This window comes from Glycine soja, chromosome 9, assembly GCF_004193775.1.
Source record: "Glycine soja cultivar W05 chromosome 9, ASM419377v2, whole genome shotgun sequence".
Lineage (NCBI taxonomy): Eukaryota > Viridiplantae > Streptophyta > Magnoliopsida > Fabales > Fabaceae > Glycine > Glycine soja.
This window is the reverse complement of record NC_041010.1, coordinates 42,887,797-42,905,562: the sequence shown is the minus strand read 5'-3', so window position 1 is coordinate 42,905,562 and position 17,766 is coordinate 42,887,797. Positions and strand designations below refer to the sequence as shown.

The window sequence follows — 17,766 nt, the reverse complement described above, 5'->3', positions numbered from 1 at the left end:
TTCATTCATTCGTTTGTCATGTAGCTAGGGACCTCTTCTCTTGTGTAGGCCATCCATCAAAGAAGAGCAAATGGGAAACAAATGAAACACAACATTGCTACTTACACTTTAATATCTGCTCAAGTATGCACAACTACCACTGCTATATCTATTCTGTCGAATCTTTAGTACCAAGCTATTGGACAAGTCTCGAGTGATTCTCTTGTCTATACTTTCTTCATTTTTTATTCGGGTGGGTATTTTTACTCTGATATATGCTAGTACTACTACTATAACTTTATCCTTTTTCATGTATCTTGGTCCGATGAGGATTTTTGCAGCTTAATTCATAGAGTGCCATCTTGCATCTATTATGGCCAAATCAATTTGTCACTTCATTAGATTGGCAAAAATGCTTTTCGTGATCTTCTGTTCAAATTATATTGGGTCACCAATGGGAAAAAACCTCCATTGCTCCCTCTAGGAAACATACACCAATGGGCAATAGCCTGTAGGCTGCAGGATCCATGTCTCGTGTTTTTCAGAAAGAAACATAAACGCAATAATTGATGGTGTTGTTACAGCTTTCTCTCTTCTTCTCTTTCAATTCCTTCCTCTTAGTGAATATTCTTTTTAATTTTTGTGGATTCTTTTTTCTCTTTTTGAGAGAAATCAACTCAATTCATTAGTTAAGAGATTAATTCGCTCCTAACACGTGATTGCTACTTATCCAATAAAATTTTACATACGATGAAAATCAAGCACAGATTATCCTACTGAATAGATTGTTCTCACTCATATGAATATAATGAAATCTTATCCTATTATGTTAACCTTAAGTTAATTTTTTTTTTAATTCTAGGCTAGTTATATACTTATATTACTATATTTTTGGTTCCTCTTTCTTTATATTTATATTATATTTACTTACCAACGCTACATTATTTCAAGTGAATGTAAATTCAGATTCTTCAACTAAAGTTGGTCGGTTAAATTTTCAGAAGAATTTAATAGTTGATAAAATTATTAAATATTATTAGCCACTCCTTTGTTCTTCTACAACATTTGGAATACTGCATCGGTTCCATATCAAATATAATAAGACCATTCGAATTAGAATCATGGATTCATTATATGTACATAACCTATATTCAACTGAATAAAAGGACTATGGATACATATCCCTGTTTTGGTATTTGACGGCTTCCTCATTGGGAGGATAGTGGAGAAACTCGTTTTTCGTGTGTTGAAAGTATACACAGAATCTATTAAAGGGTTCGTTGGTATGAAAAAGACATTAATCATATTACATTTTAAAGACATACAGGCGACCTCAATGTTCATGCACATATTTCAATCAAGATTTAATTTTTTTAAAAATCGTCTTTGGTTGCCATTATAAATAATAGATTAAGGCTGTTAGAATTTGACTCGGGCAGAGAGTTATTATAGGGCATGGCTAGTAGTAGTCTCTAGTGTGAAAATGTTAACGCAATTGACATAGTCTTCTCATCTGTGGAGGAAAACCTAATCTAATAATCCTTTTGATGACTTGCTTTATAGAAGGAAACCGAGTATCATCAATAAAGAAAATAAATAATTGTTATATTAGTAGAGTAATTATCAAGACACGTATAGTGATTGATAGCCACATCATGGGGCTTTCAGTGCCCATTGATGCTTAGATTTTGGAGAGCAGAATGACCTTTTAGGCAGTGTAAAATCTCAAAAGACTGAACAATTGTCATGTTTCACAATCCACGGGCGGCGATTATCTCTTACAAATTCCATTATCATCCCCTCGTTAAATCATTTAATTAACAAAATAAGACAAGAATGCCACATCAGTTTCATTTTGTTCCATAGTACCCAGAAATTTCTCACGGACAAATGTTAATATTTGCAAATAAATTACAATGTCACATAACGGTGCTTTCAGCTCTCATTATCTTGCTATGTGGAGTAAGGATTGTATTTAGACGGATCCATAGGACACATAATTTAGAATTTAGATAAATCATCAAAACCATTAGATTAATAATTTATTCTTATCATATTTCATATCCCACTTTCTCGCACTTTAACAGATGTCTCCTTGTCGTATCCCAAACATATGAGATTAAAATACTAATGTTAAATCCATTCTTACCCATTGTTATTGTGAGTAAAGTTCACCAATTATCATCACCAACATAGAATCCACAAGTCTCTTTGTCAAATTATAAAATAAAAATCTTTAATTAGTTTTGTAAACGCATAAGACAAATAAGATTAGGACTAAAAAATTCATTCCTCATTAACAATATTTACGCATTATGATAAAGAAAAATGTTAACAACACATTTTTAACATAATTTTTTTACATACATTCTCCTGTTAATTAACTGAAATTAGTTGAAATCACAAAAATATATGGAGGCTTCACTTCATATTTAATTTATAATGTTATAATTTTTAATAAATTTATTAAAAATATCGCATCCTTCCACCTAAAAGAACTAACAAGAGTTCTCGCATATGTATGCTAAAGTTTCGTCTCAAATTATATCTTTTCTAAATATTTTAATTTTACTTAAAATACTTGTTATTATAAAAAAAATTAAGATAGGGTTAATTATATTTTTAATAACACTCTTATTTATTGATATCTCAAATATTTTAATGAGTTCACAATTATATTTTAACTTTCCAAGAAAGATTATATTGCAAAAAAAATATCATTTGGTTATAATAATTGATATAATATATTCAAAATATTCTTAAAAATATATAAATATTAGATGGGGAAAATGGTTTAAAATATTACTAAATTGAGACTATCACTTCAAGCATAGATTGAAATTTCTCCTTGTTAAGAAATGTGATTTAATTTGAATGGTTCGAAAATAGGATTGTGTTTGTCCTTATGAGGCTCATTGATGCAATTGTCACTTTGAGCATGTTTTCCATGCTAAATGCAAGGGTCAACGTTGTTCCTCTGGAATAGATCTAGACATATATTAAAAAAAAAATTAAAATGATATTGTTGCATACCAACTCTATCACTACCATATGAAAATGAAAAAGGGGACTGAAGGCTCCATTGAGGAAGGTGATCTGGGGGAGGACAATGGTATATATAGCGTAAAGAGGAAGAAAAGAGGAAGAAGAAAGGGAACGAATGACCACTTACATGACAAGCAACAAACATATCTTATGACATATAATGTAAAAGTAAGGGGAAAAAATACCATAGAATGCTAATATCAATTGACACGGAGTTAATTTAATTTAATCAATATTAAATACTTAGACAAAAAAACTTTATATATATATATATATATATATATATATATATATATATATATAAATTAACGGACTAATAACTAACTAACTAAAAACCGACCACTCAACGTGTGGCAATAATATAATTGGTTTTGTTGGCGTGGTTACATTTGAATGTCAGGTATTTCACTTTGCCAAATGCTTTAATTTAATTTGCTTGCATCTTATTAAAATACGAGAATATTGTAGGATATTTATAAGTTAAAATTTCATATTCGTAGATGTTTCATATAGATTTTAAACAATTATTAAATATCGTACCAAACGCAAATATACTAACCATAAGTATCAACATCTCCTTCCATTCCTCCTTGGTGGGAACTTAAACGAGTTTCGAAAGATTCAAAAAAAAGAATTTTGAAAGTCTGGCTATACAATTTTTATGTGTCCTCTCTTTGCATTTTGTCTTATGTAATTTTTTTCCTGCCCATATATATGTCTTTGTTATCCTCGTTGCATCGAAATGTGTATATCATGCGTGGAACTCACCATGAACCTGGAGGCCCCCGCTAGCCACTTCAACATATGTCCAAAATTCAAGTAGGCTGTAAGGAAAGAAACTTTGAAAAGAAATAAATATTTCTAATTTTTCATTCCAATATTAAAAGCTAATTTCAAGATTTTGTTAAAAAATAAATTATATAAGGGAAATCAAAATGGAGTAAAATTAATTAATTTTAGCTAGCTAGCATAACAAATATTTATCAAAATACCACTAATTTTTCTAATTTATCTTTAATATTATTCAACACCAGTTCAATTGAGACAAGAATATTCGAAACAAATTTAAAATATAATTAAGAGTCAGTATTTGCAAGAAAATTAATTAAGAATCACGTGATCTTTTTTTTTTTTTTTTGCGTGTGTTTGGTGATGATGATTTAATATTATCAAGTTTGATTATAGCTGACCGAGGTCTAACGCCTCTAAGAACTCGAGAGCATTCCTATATTTTATTTTTTATTTTTTTAGAGGAGAGCTTTTCTATACTAATTAAGCACTAAAACTTGTATGGATATGCAAATCCTCGGGTCATATATGTATATAATTTGTTAACAATGGATACCGCAAATTACAGGATTAGTCTCAAAGTGCTATCACTCACGCAAGAAAATAATTAATCTAAAAAATTTTATATTATCAATAAAAAATTATCATTAGTACGCATAACTTCTAAGATAATTATATAAAAATTAACTTATATTATAAGTGATGATTTGTGTTTAGTGTTTAGAGGTGCAAACCTGTAACGCATAGGTTATTTTCTTTTTTTATTTATTTACTTATTCGAGCCTAAATAGCTTTAGTAAGGTTCAGAACAAATCTTTTATCCATTTTTTTAACGTAATGCATTAATACTTTTTCCCCCAGCAATTATAAAATACAATACTTACTCATCAGATGAAGCGAAATGATCTGTTTGCCATTTACGAATGTCACCACCTTTCCACCTTTGGTTTGTCGTTACATTTCCATTTAGAACGTGTTCTGTTATTGATAGGACAACATATTTATCCTCTGTTATAGTCATGTATGACAGCATATTAACCAGTATCTTATTTATATGTTTAACATTTTGTTATCTTGTGTATGTAATGTATATCTATCTTGTTTAGCTGATCCACCTGTATTTAATTTATGTTGAATTAGAATATTTTTAAAGAGTATTTATATAAGTTATTTAATTTTAATTAACGTTACGAGAATATATGATATGATGTTGGTTATATAATAAATAAAATATTTTTTAAGTATCGTAAGATCAAGAAAATTAAGTTAATCATTTACTTTAGTAATTTTAACATTGAAATGAATTTTATATATAAGTGTTTAAATTTATGTGAAATTATAATTATTAGACTCATAAAATTATAATTAATTATGTATTGTAGATATTTTTAGTATCATAGAGAAAATCACTTTGATATTCCATATTTTTTTATGGTTTAATTATCTTTTCAGGAAGTTCTCATAGATCAATGAATGAATGTTCTAATTATATTAACAGCTACGTGTTAGAAACAAGAAGTTAACGCTGCCTGAGAATATGACTGTAAAAATATGAGTAATGTTGGTTCATTATTTCCTTGGAAACTGATTAGACTATATATTCAAACTGGACTATATATGTTGACTAAATGTGCATTGTCTCTTCGCATTAAATCTCTTGAAGAATCTTTTTTAAACAGAAGTTCGGCAACATCTCCAATCAAGTGGAGCTAACTGAGGCTGAATATAACAGTATACTTAATTCTCTAAAATAAAATTTCCAGGATCATTCCCTTCTTGCTCTGGCAAACCGCACTAGAGACCGGAGTCTATAAAGTTCGCTCAGCTCATCAAAAATATATATCTCCTGCAGGCTGATAAATGCTCCAAATTTTTTCATGTTTTAATCAAGCGCAACAGATACAACCGATTTATTACTGCCATAAGGCTAGAGGATGGGCATAACACTTCCTCCCAAGAGGAAATTGTCCTTGCTTTTGTGAATCACTTTAGCAATTTGTTTAGTGCTCATGAGCTAACCCAAACTCCTTCCATTTCGATTTGCAACAGGGGTCCTAAGGTTCCCACTGATTGCTTTGCAGTCTTACTTTGTCCTACTTCTAAGCAAGAAGTTTGGAACGTTATTTCTGTGATGGATAACAATAAAGCTCAAGGGCCAGATGGTTTCAATGTTTTATTCTTCAAGAAGGCTTGGAATATCATTGGTGATGATATCTTTGAGGCGGTTAATGAATTCTTTACAACTGGAAAAATTTTAAAGCAGATCAACCATGCTATTATTGTGCTTATTCCTAAGCATGATCAGGCCTCCCAGGTGAACCATTTTATACCCATATCTTGTTGTAATTTGTTATACAAGATTGTGTCTAAAATTCTGTCAACCGCATAGCCCCAATGCTTGAGACTATTATTGGGAAAACTCAAACTGCCTTCATTAAGAACAGAAAGATGATGGACAACATCTTCCTAGTTCAAGAGATTTTGCGCAAATACGCATAGAAAAGATCCTCTCCGAGATGCCTCCTGAAAATTGACTTGCATAAAACTTATGATTCCATTTCTTGGGAATTCTTGGATTGGATGCTTAAGTCCATTGGCTTCCCAGCCCAGTTCTGTACTTGGATCATGGAATGCGTTTCTTCCACTTCCTTTAGTGTGGCAGTCAATGGATCCATTTATGGCCACTTCAAAGGGCAGCGAAGTCTTAGACAAGGGGATCCTTTCTCCCCTTATCTGTTTGTGCTTTGTTTGGAGTACTTTTCCAGAGATATGAGCAGTCTCAAGGATGATGCCAATTTTAAATTTCATCCCAATTGTGCAGGTATTTAGCTATCTCATTTGACTTTTGCATATGATATTATGCTTCTATCTAGAGGAGATATCCCTTCTGTGTCAACTATGTTTGCCAAGCTTCAGCACTTCTGTAGGGTTTCAGGGCTTTCCATTAGCTCTGATAAATCTGCCATATACTCAACCGGTATTAGGCCTCATAAGCTTTCTCATATTCAGCAGCTTACTGGATTTAGCTAGGGTGACTTCCCTTTTAGATACTTGGGTGTTCCCATTTTATCATCTAGATTAAATGTATGCCACTATGCTCCCTTGCTTTCCAAGATTACTGGCCTGATTCAGGGATGGAGCAGGAAGTTTTTATCTTATGCAGGTAAGCTAGAGTTTATCAGAGCAGTTATTCAAGGAATTATGAATTTATGGATGGGGATTTTTCCTTTGCCTCAATCAATTCTGGACCGGATGAACGCTTCGTGCCGTAATTTTCTTGGGGCAAAGCGGATATTGGCAAAAACAAGCCCTTGGTTGCTTGGTCAGTAGTTTGTTCTTCGAAAAAAAAAAGGTTTAGGCCTTTTTAATCTCAAGGACTGAAACCTTGTGCTTCTTTCTCGTATCCTGTGGGACTTTCATTATAAGAAAGATTCTCTGTGGGTTCACCATTACTATTTCAGAGGGAGCGATGTGTGGAATTACAATACTTCTTCATCATATTCAATTTTGATAAAGAAAATTATTCAAATAAGAGACTTTATTATCTCCAAAGAGTAAAGTACGAAAGAGGCCAAAAAGAGGATTCAATCTTGGAGCACCAATGAACAATTGCTTGTTGGCAAAGTCTATGAATACATTAGAGGTGCCAAGCCTACTGTTAGTTGGTGTTCTGTTATATGGAACCCAGCAATCCCCCCTAAGATGTCTTTCATTCTATGGCTTGCTAAAAGGAACCGATTACTTACTCTTGACAAAACTGCTTTTTTGAACAAGGGTTCCCTCTACCCTTTATGTTCAAATGAGGTTAAGTCAAATGCTCATTTGTTCTTTTCTTGCAGGAAATCTTTCCAAGTTTGGGCTCACATTTGTGATATGGCTTCTTTCCGCAGACGTTTCACTTCTTTGCAGTGCAATTACTGACTCTTTAATTGGGGGCAGATCCACATCAGGTGTTCAAGAAAAATTTCGTTGTCGGACTATAGCAATTACAGTCTATTGTATCTGACTGTCTAGGAACAAGCTGATTTTTGAAGATTATTAATTTTCTGTAATAAAGGTTATTAACAAGATTAAGTTTCTTATGTATAGACAAGCGCACCTGTTGCATTTGTTTTAACATCTTGATATAAGCCTTCTTATATTATGAAGACTTTTAATTTTTTTCTAGCTGTGAGGTATGCCCCGTTTATTGTTGTATCATTTTGGGTTTAATATAATTTACATTTTTCCAAAAAAAAAAATTGAAAATGCTTTTTCTGCTCAAACATGTGATTGTTTGGAATTATACACAATTATTTGTTAGACATAGAGAGTTGAGAAGAAGAAAAAAAAAAGTTATAGTTTTGGGTGGACAAGGCCATTTTAATTAGCACGAGGTTTAGACATCGATGCCTGGTTAGTATGGACCAGAAAGTGAGTGGTTGTCTATCATGCAACTAGAGTGTAGAATACTAGAAGAAGCCTAGTTAGTAGTGGCGGACCAATCCATCAATTCAACTTTTCAAACTCTGATTTTATTCATATTTTTAAAAAGTTGCATAAATGATCTAGAACTTAATGTCGTTTTCGAACAATAATGGAATCAGTAGTGACTGGTAAGCGTCTTAAATTTCAACGCGTAAATTTCTTGGATCCAAGACCCTCTAGAATGATATGTTACTTTAATACTATACACATAATATTGCTTTGGAAAGACTTCTTAAAAGGCAGCCTCCAATAGGCCAGTATATTTCTTCATGAGTCAATTTCATATATATTTTTTAATCATATAATTAATATAGAGTGTTCATTAGTTTTATTATTAATTGATTTTCATTGAAAAATCTGATTAATCATTTTTAATTATATTTTTTTCATTCATAAAATTTCAAATTTAAGATTTTACTTAAAAAAAAATCGAATTCACTGCTACATGATTACTTGTTGGTAGTCAATTTCGTATATATATGATATTGCTTAAATGTTTGTGGGCCGTGTTGTTGGATTTAGCTCGTCTGATAAAAACTCATGAGCAAGCTTGGAATATATTGGTTAGGTCTAAGTCAAACGGCCAATACGTGAGTTGAACCCATGCTTGAAAGTCACATGCCACAACCATAGTGGTGGACAACTTCGCGTTAAAGCATCAAATTATTCGTGCAAAACTGCAAAGTGCAACCGTGTAACTTTAGATAACATGGAAGTTCTATAGAACCGAAGACTTGAGCACTAAATTTTAGCACTAAATTTTAGCCAACGCATGCTAGCATTCCACGTGTAATAAGAATGGTCAAACAAATTATGTTTTCATCTATGCATGTACTATATAGTTACACTGAAGTGTCTTGCTTATTTTCTTAACTATTTCACTTTTTTCTTTTTCTTGAGAATGGAGATTGTCGGCAACACATCCTATTTTTTCACGATAAGACGTGTTTAATTTGTTTTATGTATTTTTGTTCTTATGGTCTATTTAGAGGAGTTTATTTATAATTTATTTATTGGATTTATCTTATTGCATACACAGGTATTTGTTTAAGTGTTTCAGAGAGTGTATAAAATTTTATATTCTCATGTTGTTTTCAGCTTCTTTAGGATAACTTATAAATATACCTCTCTTGTATTCTCTCTTTGATTATAAGTAGAGTAGTTATAAATATACTTAGTTATTCAATATAAAAATATTCTATATTTACAAGTTGTTAGAGGACTAATGTATTCTTTTACTTCAATTTGATTATGATATTTTTTTATTAATTACTATTTTTCTCTGTTTTTGTAACTCTAGAGTACGTACGAATTTTATGCATTAATTCTTCAGTGTAAACTTATTAAAAGACTTTCAATGAAAAATAAGTAGCCATATATATTAAGATTGTGTGATTTCTATGATATTAATTAATTAGGTAAAAGGGAAATGGGTGTAGATATTTTCAACTCTTAAAAAGCTTCACGAATCTCACAGCTATTGGTGCAGCAGTTTTCGCATATTGAGGTAGAGAACCACTTCAAGCAGGTTCATTTGCTACTCCAAATGCATTTGTACCTGCTTGGAAAAATTCTGGAGACCCAAGAAGGAAGGTTATTAACGGACATTGCTTCTTCTTTGATATGTAGGATTCTGAGAGTGCCTGAATTTGGGATTCTGAACTTAAATTGATGGAAATATATATCGAGAGAGATACATTGTTTATATATCAGTCATCAGTGGCCAATTTGGCAACTGACTAGCTAACTTGAGCAAACAAACAAAAGTAACTAATAACTTTATTCCTCTAACTGCTAGCTCAATTCTTAATACAGCATCAATAATATATTTACATGTATACGAAGAATAATGGAAGAAATAAGAATAATAGAATTAGTGGGTGTACAGGCTCAATACCTTTTTTTGCTCCGTAACTCAAGGTTTTATATAGCCATGAATAGTCAAAGAATGGGTTTTGTTTCCTGCATCTCTAAGTTGCTTCTCGCACCTTCTTTTTTTAGCTTCCGGAATGATTAATCAATAATGTAAAATAACATTCTGAAGTGATTATAGATTTTGGCTTTCGGAATGGCCAAAAAATTCCAAAAAGTGCGGGGCAATCATCTTCCAGATCTAAAGAAGTCCTATCACAGATCTCTTTTCCCAATATTCGTCGTCGATTGAAACAAATCTGAGTAGACTCCCCCGTTCCGACGGTCAATCTTGCGCACCTCCTTCACTTTTGGCTTCGGTGGCTGCGGAGGCACGGGACAGTCGGCGGAAGTTTCGCCATTTCTGTGATGCGATTTGAGGTGGTTTGCAGTCTACTTTACGGTTCATGGTGGGATTTACTGGGTTCGCGGTGAAGATAGAAGGGAACAGGGGTGAGAGAGAAGGGAACAAATTGGGAAAGACAAAGAAAAAAAAAAATCTCAATCGTTTTAATAAAAGTTAATAGATCTAAGGGTTATAAAAAACTTTCGCACGGTGAACTTCCTCCTTGTTTGTCTATCAAATCGAATATCAATTCATTTGTTGATGTTTGAAGGAACATAAAAAAGCTGATTTTCAAAGATCAAAGAGAAAGAGAAAACAAAACTTAAGTACGATAGGGTATGTTTTATTATGTTTTTGTTTTTAGTGTTTAAAAACTATTTCACAAAATAATTTTTAAAAAAATACTAGAAGGGAAGAAAATGTAAAATTGTAAGAAAAATGAATACTATAAAAATGAAAGTAAAAAAACTAAAACAACACTATAGTGTTCCCGGATTTTAATTTTAAAAATGATTTTACTCTTATGAAGCAAGTTTTTTTAATTCTTTTTTAAAAACAGAAAACAGTTTTAAAAAATACTCAATAAAGATATTAATTACAGAGACAAAACTTTTTATTAAAGAATAACACAATAACCCTTTAAAACTGCTCGAAAGAGAGAGATGGTTTTTTTATCCTACTAACTGGGTTAGACTATGACTAGAAGAAGTGAAGCATATATTCATTTGTTAAAAGTAAACAAGTTTTGGTTTTTGGATGTTTAATTTTTAGATTAAAGCCATGAAAATGATCATTCCAAAAATATCTCTTAAGTTGAGTAACCAATATTCCAGGCCAATTGACTGGCCAGACCTATTCTTCCAAGTTACAACTATAGTTATTTTAGATGCTCAAATTTTCAGGCTAGGAATAAAGATATTATTAATTTTTTAAAATTAAAAAAAAATATTATAATAAATTGTAAACCATGAAAAAAAGAACTAGTTTGAAAAACGAGTCTGATAAAGCTTTAGAGCATACAACCAATCATCCAAGTTAGGCTTGATGCATGTTAGGGGACCCCAATGTGCAGACCCAACCTTGTTTTCAAAATAAAAATAAATATAAACAAACGGTCCCCTAATGTATCAAGGAATTAACTACTTTATGTCACATTAATGCTCAATTCCCAACCAAAATAACATCCAATAGCATAAAGTATAATCATACATAGTTATAAACAGTTCTTGCTTTGAAGCCTTCACATGATACAAGGAATTGTGTTAATGCAAGCAAGAGTAACATGAGCATTCATAGATTCATTTGAAGGAAGCTTGTCGATCCCAATTAGGCAGTGAGCAATCTGAATTAATACTGAGATCCTTGATAGTAGTTCTGCTTGATTTTATAGGCACTGAAAGGCCCTTAAAGCTTGGAGATCTTTGCTGCTGGTTACTACTACTGAGCTTGCCCATCCTACCACTATTAAGCACTTCACTGTTAATAGAAGATGAAATTGATAGCTTTTTCTTGCATGGTGAATAGCTATCAGAGTTCATGTCCACATTCCCCCCAGTCCTTATTTTTGGGGAGCTTGTTGATCTTGCTTTTGCTTTTGCTGATTCTGTTGCAGCCATGTATGCTGGAGTTGCAGGAGAGCTTGAAAATGAGTGGTCTTCTCCCACTGAACACTGCCTCCTATGAGGAAAAGATCTTCTTGAACCAAGTGTAGGAGAATCCAATCCTTCAACTGGACTTTGTCTCTGATTGTTAATACTTGTCAGCTTAAGTTGTCTTCCTCCATATTCCTCCCCAGCCCTAGAATGTGAGCTAAAAACTGAGTCTAAATCTTCAAGCTCTTTACTCTTTGAAAGTTGTGTATCTACCCACTGCTCTAGCCAGTACCTCCATCTTCCATTTACCTTACTTCTTTCTGACTCTGCTGACCTCTGAGAGGGGTTTATGTAGGTTAGTTTGAGATCCTTAATGGGCAAAAGAACCAAACATAAAAATATGAAAGAGCTAGGACTAGGAGCATACTCTATGGTTAAATGAGTATTCTTTTATTCTTTCTCTCTTGAGAATTGTTTCTTTCTTGCTAGTGCAGGAGGTGTCTACCTCTTCCTTCAATACAGTGCTTTCATCCCACTTTCTTTCACTGTTCGAGTCCATCTGAAAATGAGAAAACCATGTTTCAAATTCTAAATTGTACAAGATTAATTAACAGCTGCTCCCTCCGTTCACTTTTATAAGAAAAAAAAAGTTCAATCTCTTTGTTCTCAGATATAAACAAAATTCAACTACTTTTACTTTTGCTTTATGTACGAAACTATGTTTAAAATATCCTTTCATAAAATCTGTACTTGATATCAAGTTTTAATTAAGAATAGTTAAAAAAATAATTTTTAATTACAATAACACAATTTAATAAAATTAACTAATTTTCTTGTAATAAATGTGAGGTCAGTTTTTTTTTTTCTTTCTTATAAACGACAAGAGAGAGAGAAAAATATAATTGATAAAATGCAGAATGAGGGTATGCTAATGGAACTGTGTTTGCAATGTGAACTATAGAGCTAATGACCTGTGACGCTCACCCTAATTATTTTGTCTTTAGAATCTTGCATGTCTTCATTTTCAGAGTAATCACATCTCCCTTCAACCATTTGGAGCCTCCTTGCACAGACCTGTGACTGGATACTCACAATGGACTGTAAGCACTTAAGAGTACTCATAGCTTGGCGTCTTACTGCTCGGCCACGAATGATAGCTTGAAGCTTCACTATTCCCTTCAATGCCCTCAAAGCCTTCTTTGCCTGTAATGTCTTATCAGTCAGTGAACAAGAGAAAACAATGACAAAGTAGCTGACCTTGGTTTCTTCTTCCATTTATTAATTTCTATGACTACTAGTACTTGATTTTTTTTTCTTTGTTGCCAATTTTCGTTATTTCTTTTATTCTCTTTGAGTTGAATTTTTGAAATCACTAAATGTTGTGAGAAATCTTTTAATTTCTAACAAATTTCAGCATATACTTGATTCACATTTAGTGTGTCTGTCATTAAAGTCATGTTTGGATAAAATTTTGCATGAGCACTTATAGAAAAGAGGCGAATTTCCATAAATTAAAATCAATTGATACACTTGATTTTAGTAGAAATTCTCTCGTCTAACTTCTCCTAAATCTGAGGTGCATAAATATATTAATATGAATCCACGAGTGAGGAATTTAGCAGTGAATGTAAAGATTATGCAAAGAGGTCTTAAGGTGACACAAACAAAAGAAAATGGCTTGGACAAACTCACCAGGTAACCCCGAAATGCAGTTTGAATTTTGATGGCGGCAGCAGATTCTTTAATCTCCCTCTGGCACTGGTATGTGGATTGAGGAGCACCATTCCTAGTTTTAACAGGTTGAGATTCTTCTGAGTTTTCCTTGCGTTCCCCAGTGAGGCGAACAACCTCCGCAGCAGCATGAGCAACAGTAACAGCAGCTTCAGCAGCTGCTGCTGAGGCAATGGCCACTGTTAAAGCATGCTTGCTCTGTTCTTCCTCTGCTTCACTTAGTATTGTTTCTTTTGATGGTAGTGGAGCTTTAATTGAAGGTATTCTCTTGCTCTTTAGCCTTCCAAATATCCATTTCCTTCTTTTCTCCTTCTGAATAAAAAAGTTTTTTTTTGTCTCATGAGAAACAGAATCCAAGTTAAAGGCTTAAGAGTTTAAGACTTACCACCTTATCTTGTGTGGAATGTGTGTCCCATATAAAGAGCCTCTTCACCAGACTAAACCAGCTCTTCTTTTTGGCCATTTAAGAAAATCACCACATAGGTCAACTTCAATGTCCGTGATCTGAAAAATTGCCCATAAGCATCATCCTCTTATACACAAAGATGATAAGCTTGTGGTTATCTAATTCCAAACATCTAACATCAAAAGTAGATGTGTGAAACGTACGATTGGTTAGTGAGCAGGCATTGATTTATTTAAGTCATGTAATTGTACAACTTAAACGTTAGACGTGTCCAAAAAGACGAAACAATTTGCAGAACTTGTCATAGATTAAGATTCTTATGTGAATAAGTAGTGACAGCAAAGGCCAAACATAAACACATGTACATGTATCAGAACCTTGATTTTGGAGCAAAGTAGTGTTAAACATGAATGCACCCAAGCCAAGATAGTTGGAAATTCTACATGAGGAATGTAATGCAGATTTGGAGTGAGATCCAAGTTAATTACTACTTACCCAATTTTTGAAATCCCATAAAAATAATAAAAGAAAAAGGACAAGAGCCACCGTTTCAGAGAACTTGGTGCATTGGAACAAGTGCAGTGCTGTCATTCATTAAATTCAGATGGAATAGCCTTGGAACCAGCAAACATTCTTTATAATATCAGTTACCAAAACCAAGAACGTGCAACTTTGGCTGGATTTCATCAGTGAATGTGCACAAATACCAAGACTCTTTATTTCTTTCCTCTTGAGGAGCAGAAAATTCTCCTATTCCTATCACTGAAAACCTCTTGTGGAGTGGATATGACTTTTTATGTGGGTGCAACTGTAATCATTCACAAATTTTCCATATCTTCACGATGAGTTTCTCCTGTTCCAAAATGTGGGGTCTCCAAGCAAGAACAAGCATTGCTCGGGATAAAAGCATAGCCACTTTGTTCTCATTAGCAATTCCTCTTAGTAAGCTTCATGGGGCCCTCCCGTTTTTATTTTCTCTCCATCTCTCTTTTTTCACACTGTAGCAGACATGTTCATATGTCTGTTGGGTTTGAAATGACAGCACTGTCCATCATTGAGCTTTGATATAATCATGAAATACCAAGGAATAACTACCCTTCATTTTCATGTGTTCGTCAATTAGCTGATGGAGGGTAGTATAGTCATGACCTTATGTGGTACACGTATGACTACCAAAAATACAGAGAAATAGAGATAGAGATATCTCAAGATATGTATGGCATTGCTTTGCACCACTTGTCATATCCTTATATCATATATATACCTTTGGCCTAAGCATAAATTCAGCTTGCTTTTGTATGTACGTAAAAGGAACCGTAGAGAGTAACACTTATATATATATGTACACTCACCACTTGATATTTTTCATCCTGAACAGGTAGCCATGTGTGCAGAGTAGTCAAATCAACTACACAGATGTGAATATATGTACGATTAGCATTATTAGAAATGTAGTAGTATCACAGTGTTACACAAGTATTAGGAGACATTGTTGACATTGTTACAGGTAGGTGTGGGGAAGTGCATAATTGAGTAGTAGTAGTGTGGACACTGGACACATAATGTGCAAAGGGTAGGGAATGTGGGGGAAAAAAACAAAGAAGATTTGGGTTATAAGAAGGGAAGACAGCTGTAAAAGGACCCAAAAAGAGGAATTGTCATAATACATTCTCACCTCATCTTTTCAAAAAAGAGTGAAGAGAAGAGACCCAAAAGCAGAATGTGTCACACACCAGAGTTTATTTAAAAAACGACTGTTCGGTGGTGATGAAAAACGATGGTTCTCTAGTTGAAAATAGACTAATCAAGCAGGTTTTGTTAGCTTTGTCGATCAGGACCAACTCTAACGGTGCATTGCAATTTATGAGAGGTTTTGGGGACACCATTTTTAAGCCACTGTAGAGATCAGAATGTGGCACGGGACAACTAATGCTGAATGAAAACGAAATTGCCTCTACACCACGGCACTTGAAAAATATTAAGCATAAACTATCTAGTTAATGACAAAATGAATCCAGGCATTTAATTAGATGGGAAGAGAGTCAAAAAAATTTTACTTAAAAGGATCCAACCCCTTCTTAATTACTTCCGCCAAATCTGGTAACTAAGTACAACTGATATTTGTGCCTAATTAACAACAAGGTGACTAATAAATAAACTAAAAATTAATAATCATTAATGGACGGATATCAATCCTTCAAATATGAAAGAACCTTTTTTTTTATATCAGTTGTACTTATTATTTGAATGATAATGAGAATTTTTTTAAAAAATATTGAATGAAATATTCTATTAATCTTAAAATAGACTTTGAATTTAGCGAACATTAATTTGATATTAATGGCTTTACTTAAATATGTTAAAGATCTTTAAAATATATTTGAATTTCATTTCTAAAATTTTTTTGTTTTTGTTGGATTCTTGAAATTTAAAATTTTTTTTAATGTGAAATCTCTACAGTTAAAACGTGTTGTTAGTTACACATGTCAGCAATCGACTTGTGGAGCAAGTGAGATGGTGGTACGCGTCATTGGATGTTACTCTCCATCTTTCGCTGTTGCCGTTCACCTCCACCGTGACCACCGTACTCCTCCATTACCAACCGATAGTGTTCTCCCTTCATTTCAGAACCACCCACGGAATATTTTTCAGAATTAAAACAAGATTCGAAAAAGGGAGATCAACGATTGAACACCATGCTCATCCAACAATTCAAACCCAGATATGCTCTTTCAATTCTTAAAAGAAAACGATTCAGATCACAACAACCAGCAAGCAATTTCAATGTTTATGCTGGAATTTTTTTCCTAAAAATCAAATCCACACCAACAAGCAATGTTTAACACGCACCACAAATCAAACCCACGAACCACCATAGCTATCACAAGCTACTAAGACCGAAAGGGGAAAATACAATAATGAACAATAATTAAATAAGATCAAAAGGAAGGAAAAAAAACATCAAGAACGCCCACTTGAAAAAACCTAGATCTAAACGCTCGCTTGTCGTTCACAAACGCAGCGACTACAAAGTCTTTCGCGGTGGCTTGAAAGCTTGGCACGACGGAGGAGCTGGTTTGACAGTAAGAACAAGCATCATCTTCATCAGTGACCGTAACATCTACAGTAAAATCTCACAACCTGTCCTCCTTTATCATTGAATTTTCCGGTGCAGACCCATCATCCCATAACAACCCTTTAAGCTCCTTATGCACCGCGGTGTGGAGATTGGAGAGAAGGTAATCAAGTACATCAGGTCCACTGAAACCATCATAGGTCCCCACAAAAACCCAATCGTGTTCCTCAAACACCACAACACGAACACGATCCTCCCCTACTTTCCCCTGCGCCCATTGAAGATTCTGACTCTCCACGAATCATCGTCCTCCAAACTCCCCTCGCTGCTCAAATTCTCATTATGCTTCTCCTCCGTTGTCGCCGCAGCCGCCACCATCCACTTCGGCTCCTTCACCACTACGCCCTTGATCGGAGCCACAATT

The 17,766-nt window shown here is 33.5% G+C and overlaps 2 protein-coding genes across 4 annotated transcripts; one reads left to right on the top strand and one right to left on the bottom strand.

The window, feature by feature from the left end:
- Positions 1-5,944: 5,944 nt before the first annotated feature.
- Positions 5,945-6,843, top strand: LOC114368518. Its single transcript, XM_028325751.1, has 3 exons — positions 5,945-6,127; positions 6,403-6,548; positions 6,687-6,843. Exons 1-3 carry the CDS (start codon positions 5,945-5,947, stop codon positions 6,841-6,843), a joined length of 486 nt encoding a protein of 161 aa, XP_028181552.1.
- A 4,819-nt stretch (positions 6,844-11,662) lies between these two features.
- On the bottom strand, positions 11,663-15,298 carry LOC114425756 (protein IQ-DOMAIN 14-like). 3 transcript variants are annotated; one of them, XM_028392712.1, is made up of 6 exons: positions 14,762-15,298; positions 14,246-14,438; positions 13,822-14,172; positions 13,114-13,332; positions 12,557-12,688; positions 11,663-12,465 (listed from the first exon to the last, which is right to left on the bottom strand). In XM_028392712.1, exons 2-6 carry the CDS (start codon positions 14,321-14,323, stop codon positions 11,836-11,838), a joined length of 1,410 nt encoding a protein of 469 aa, XP_028248513.1. In that variant the 5' UTR covers positions 14,324-14,438; positions 14,762-15,298; the 3' UTR covers positions 11,663-11,835. The 3 variants fall into 3 exon arrangements, with proteins under 3 accessions (XP_028248513.1, XP_028248511.1, XP_028248514.1); XM_028392710.1 differs by having other exon boundaries at positions 14,246-14,364; XM_028392713.1 differs by having other exon boundaries at positions 14,249-14,364; positions 14,762-15,297.
- Positions 15,299-17,766: the final 2,468 nt, after the last annotated feature.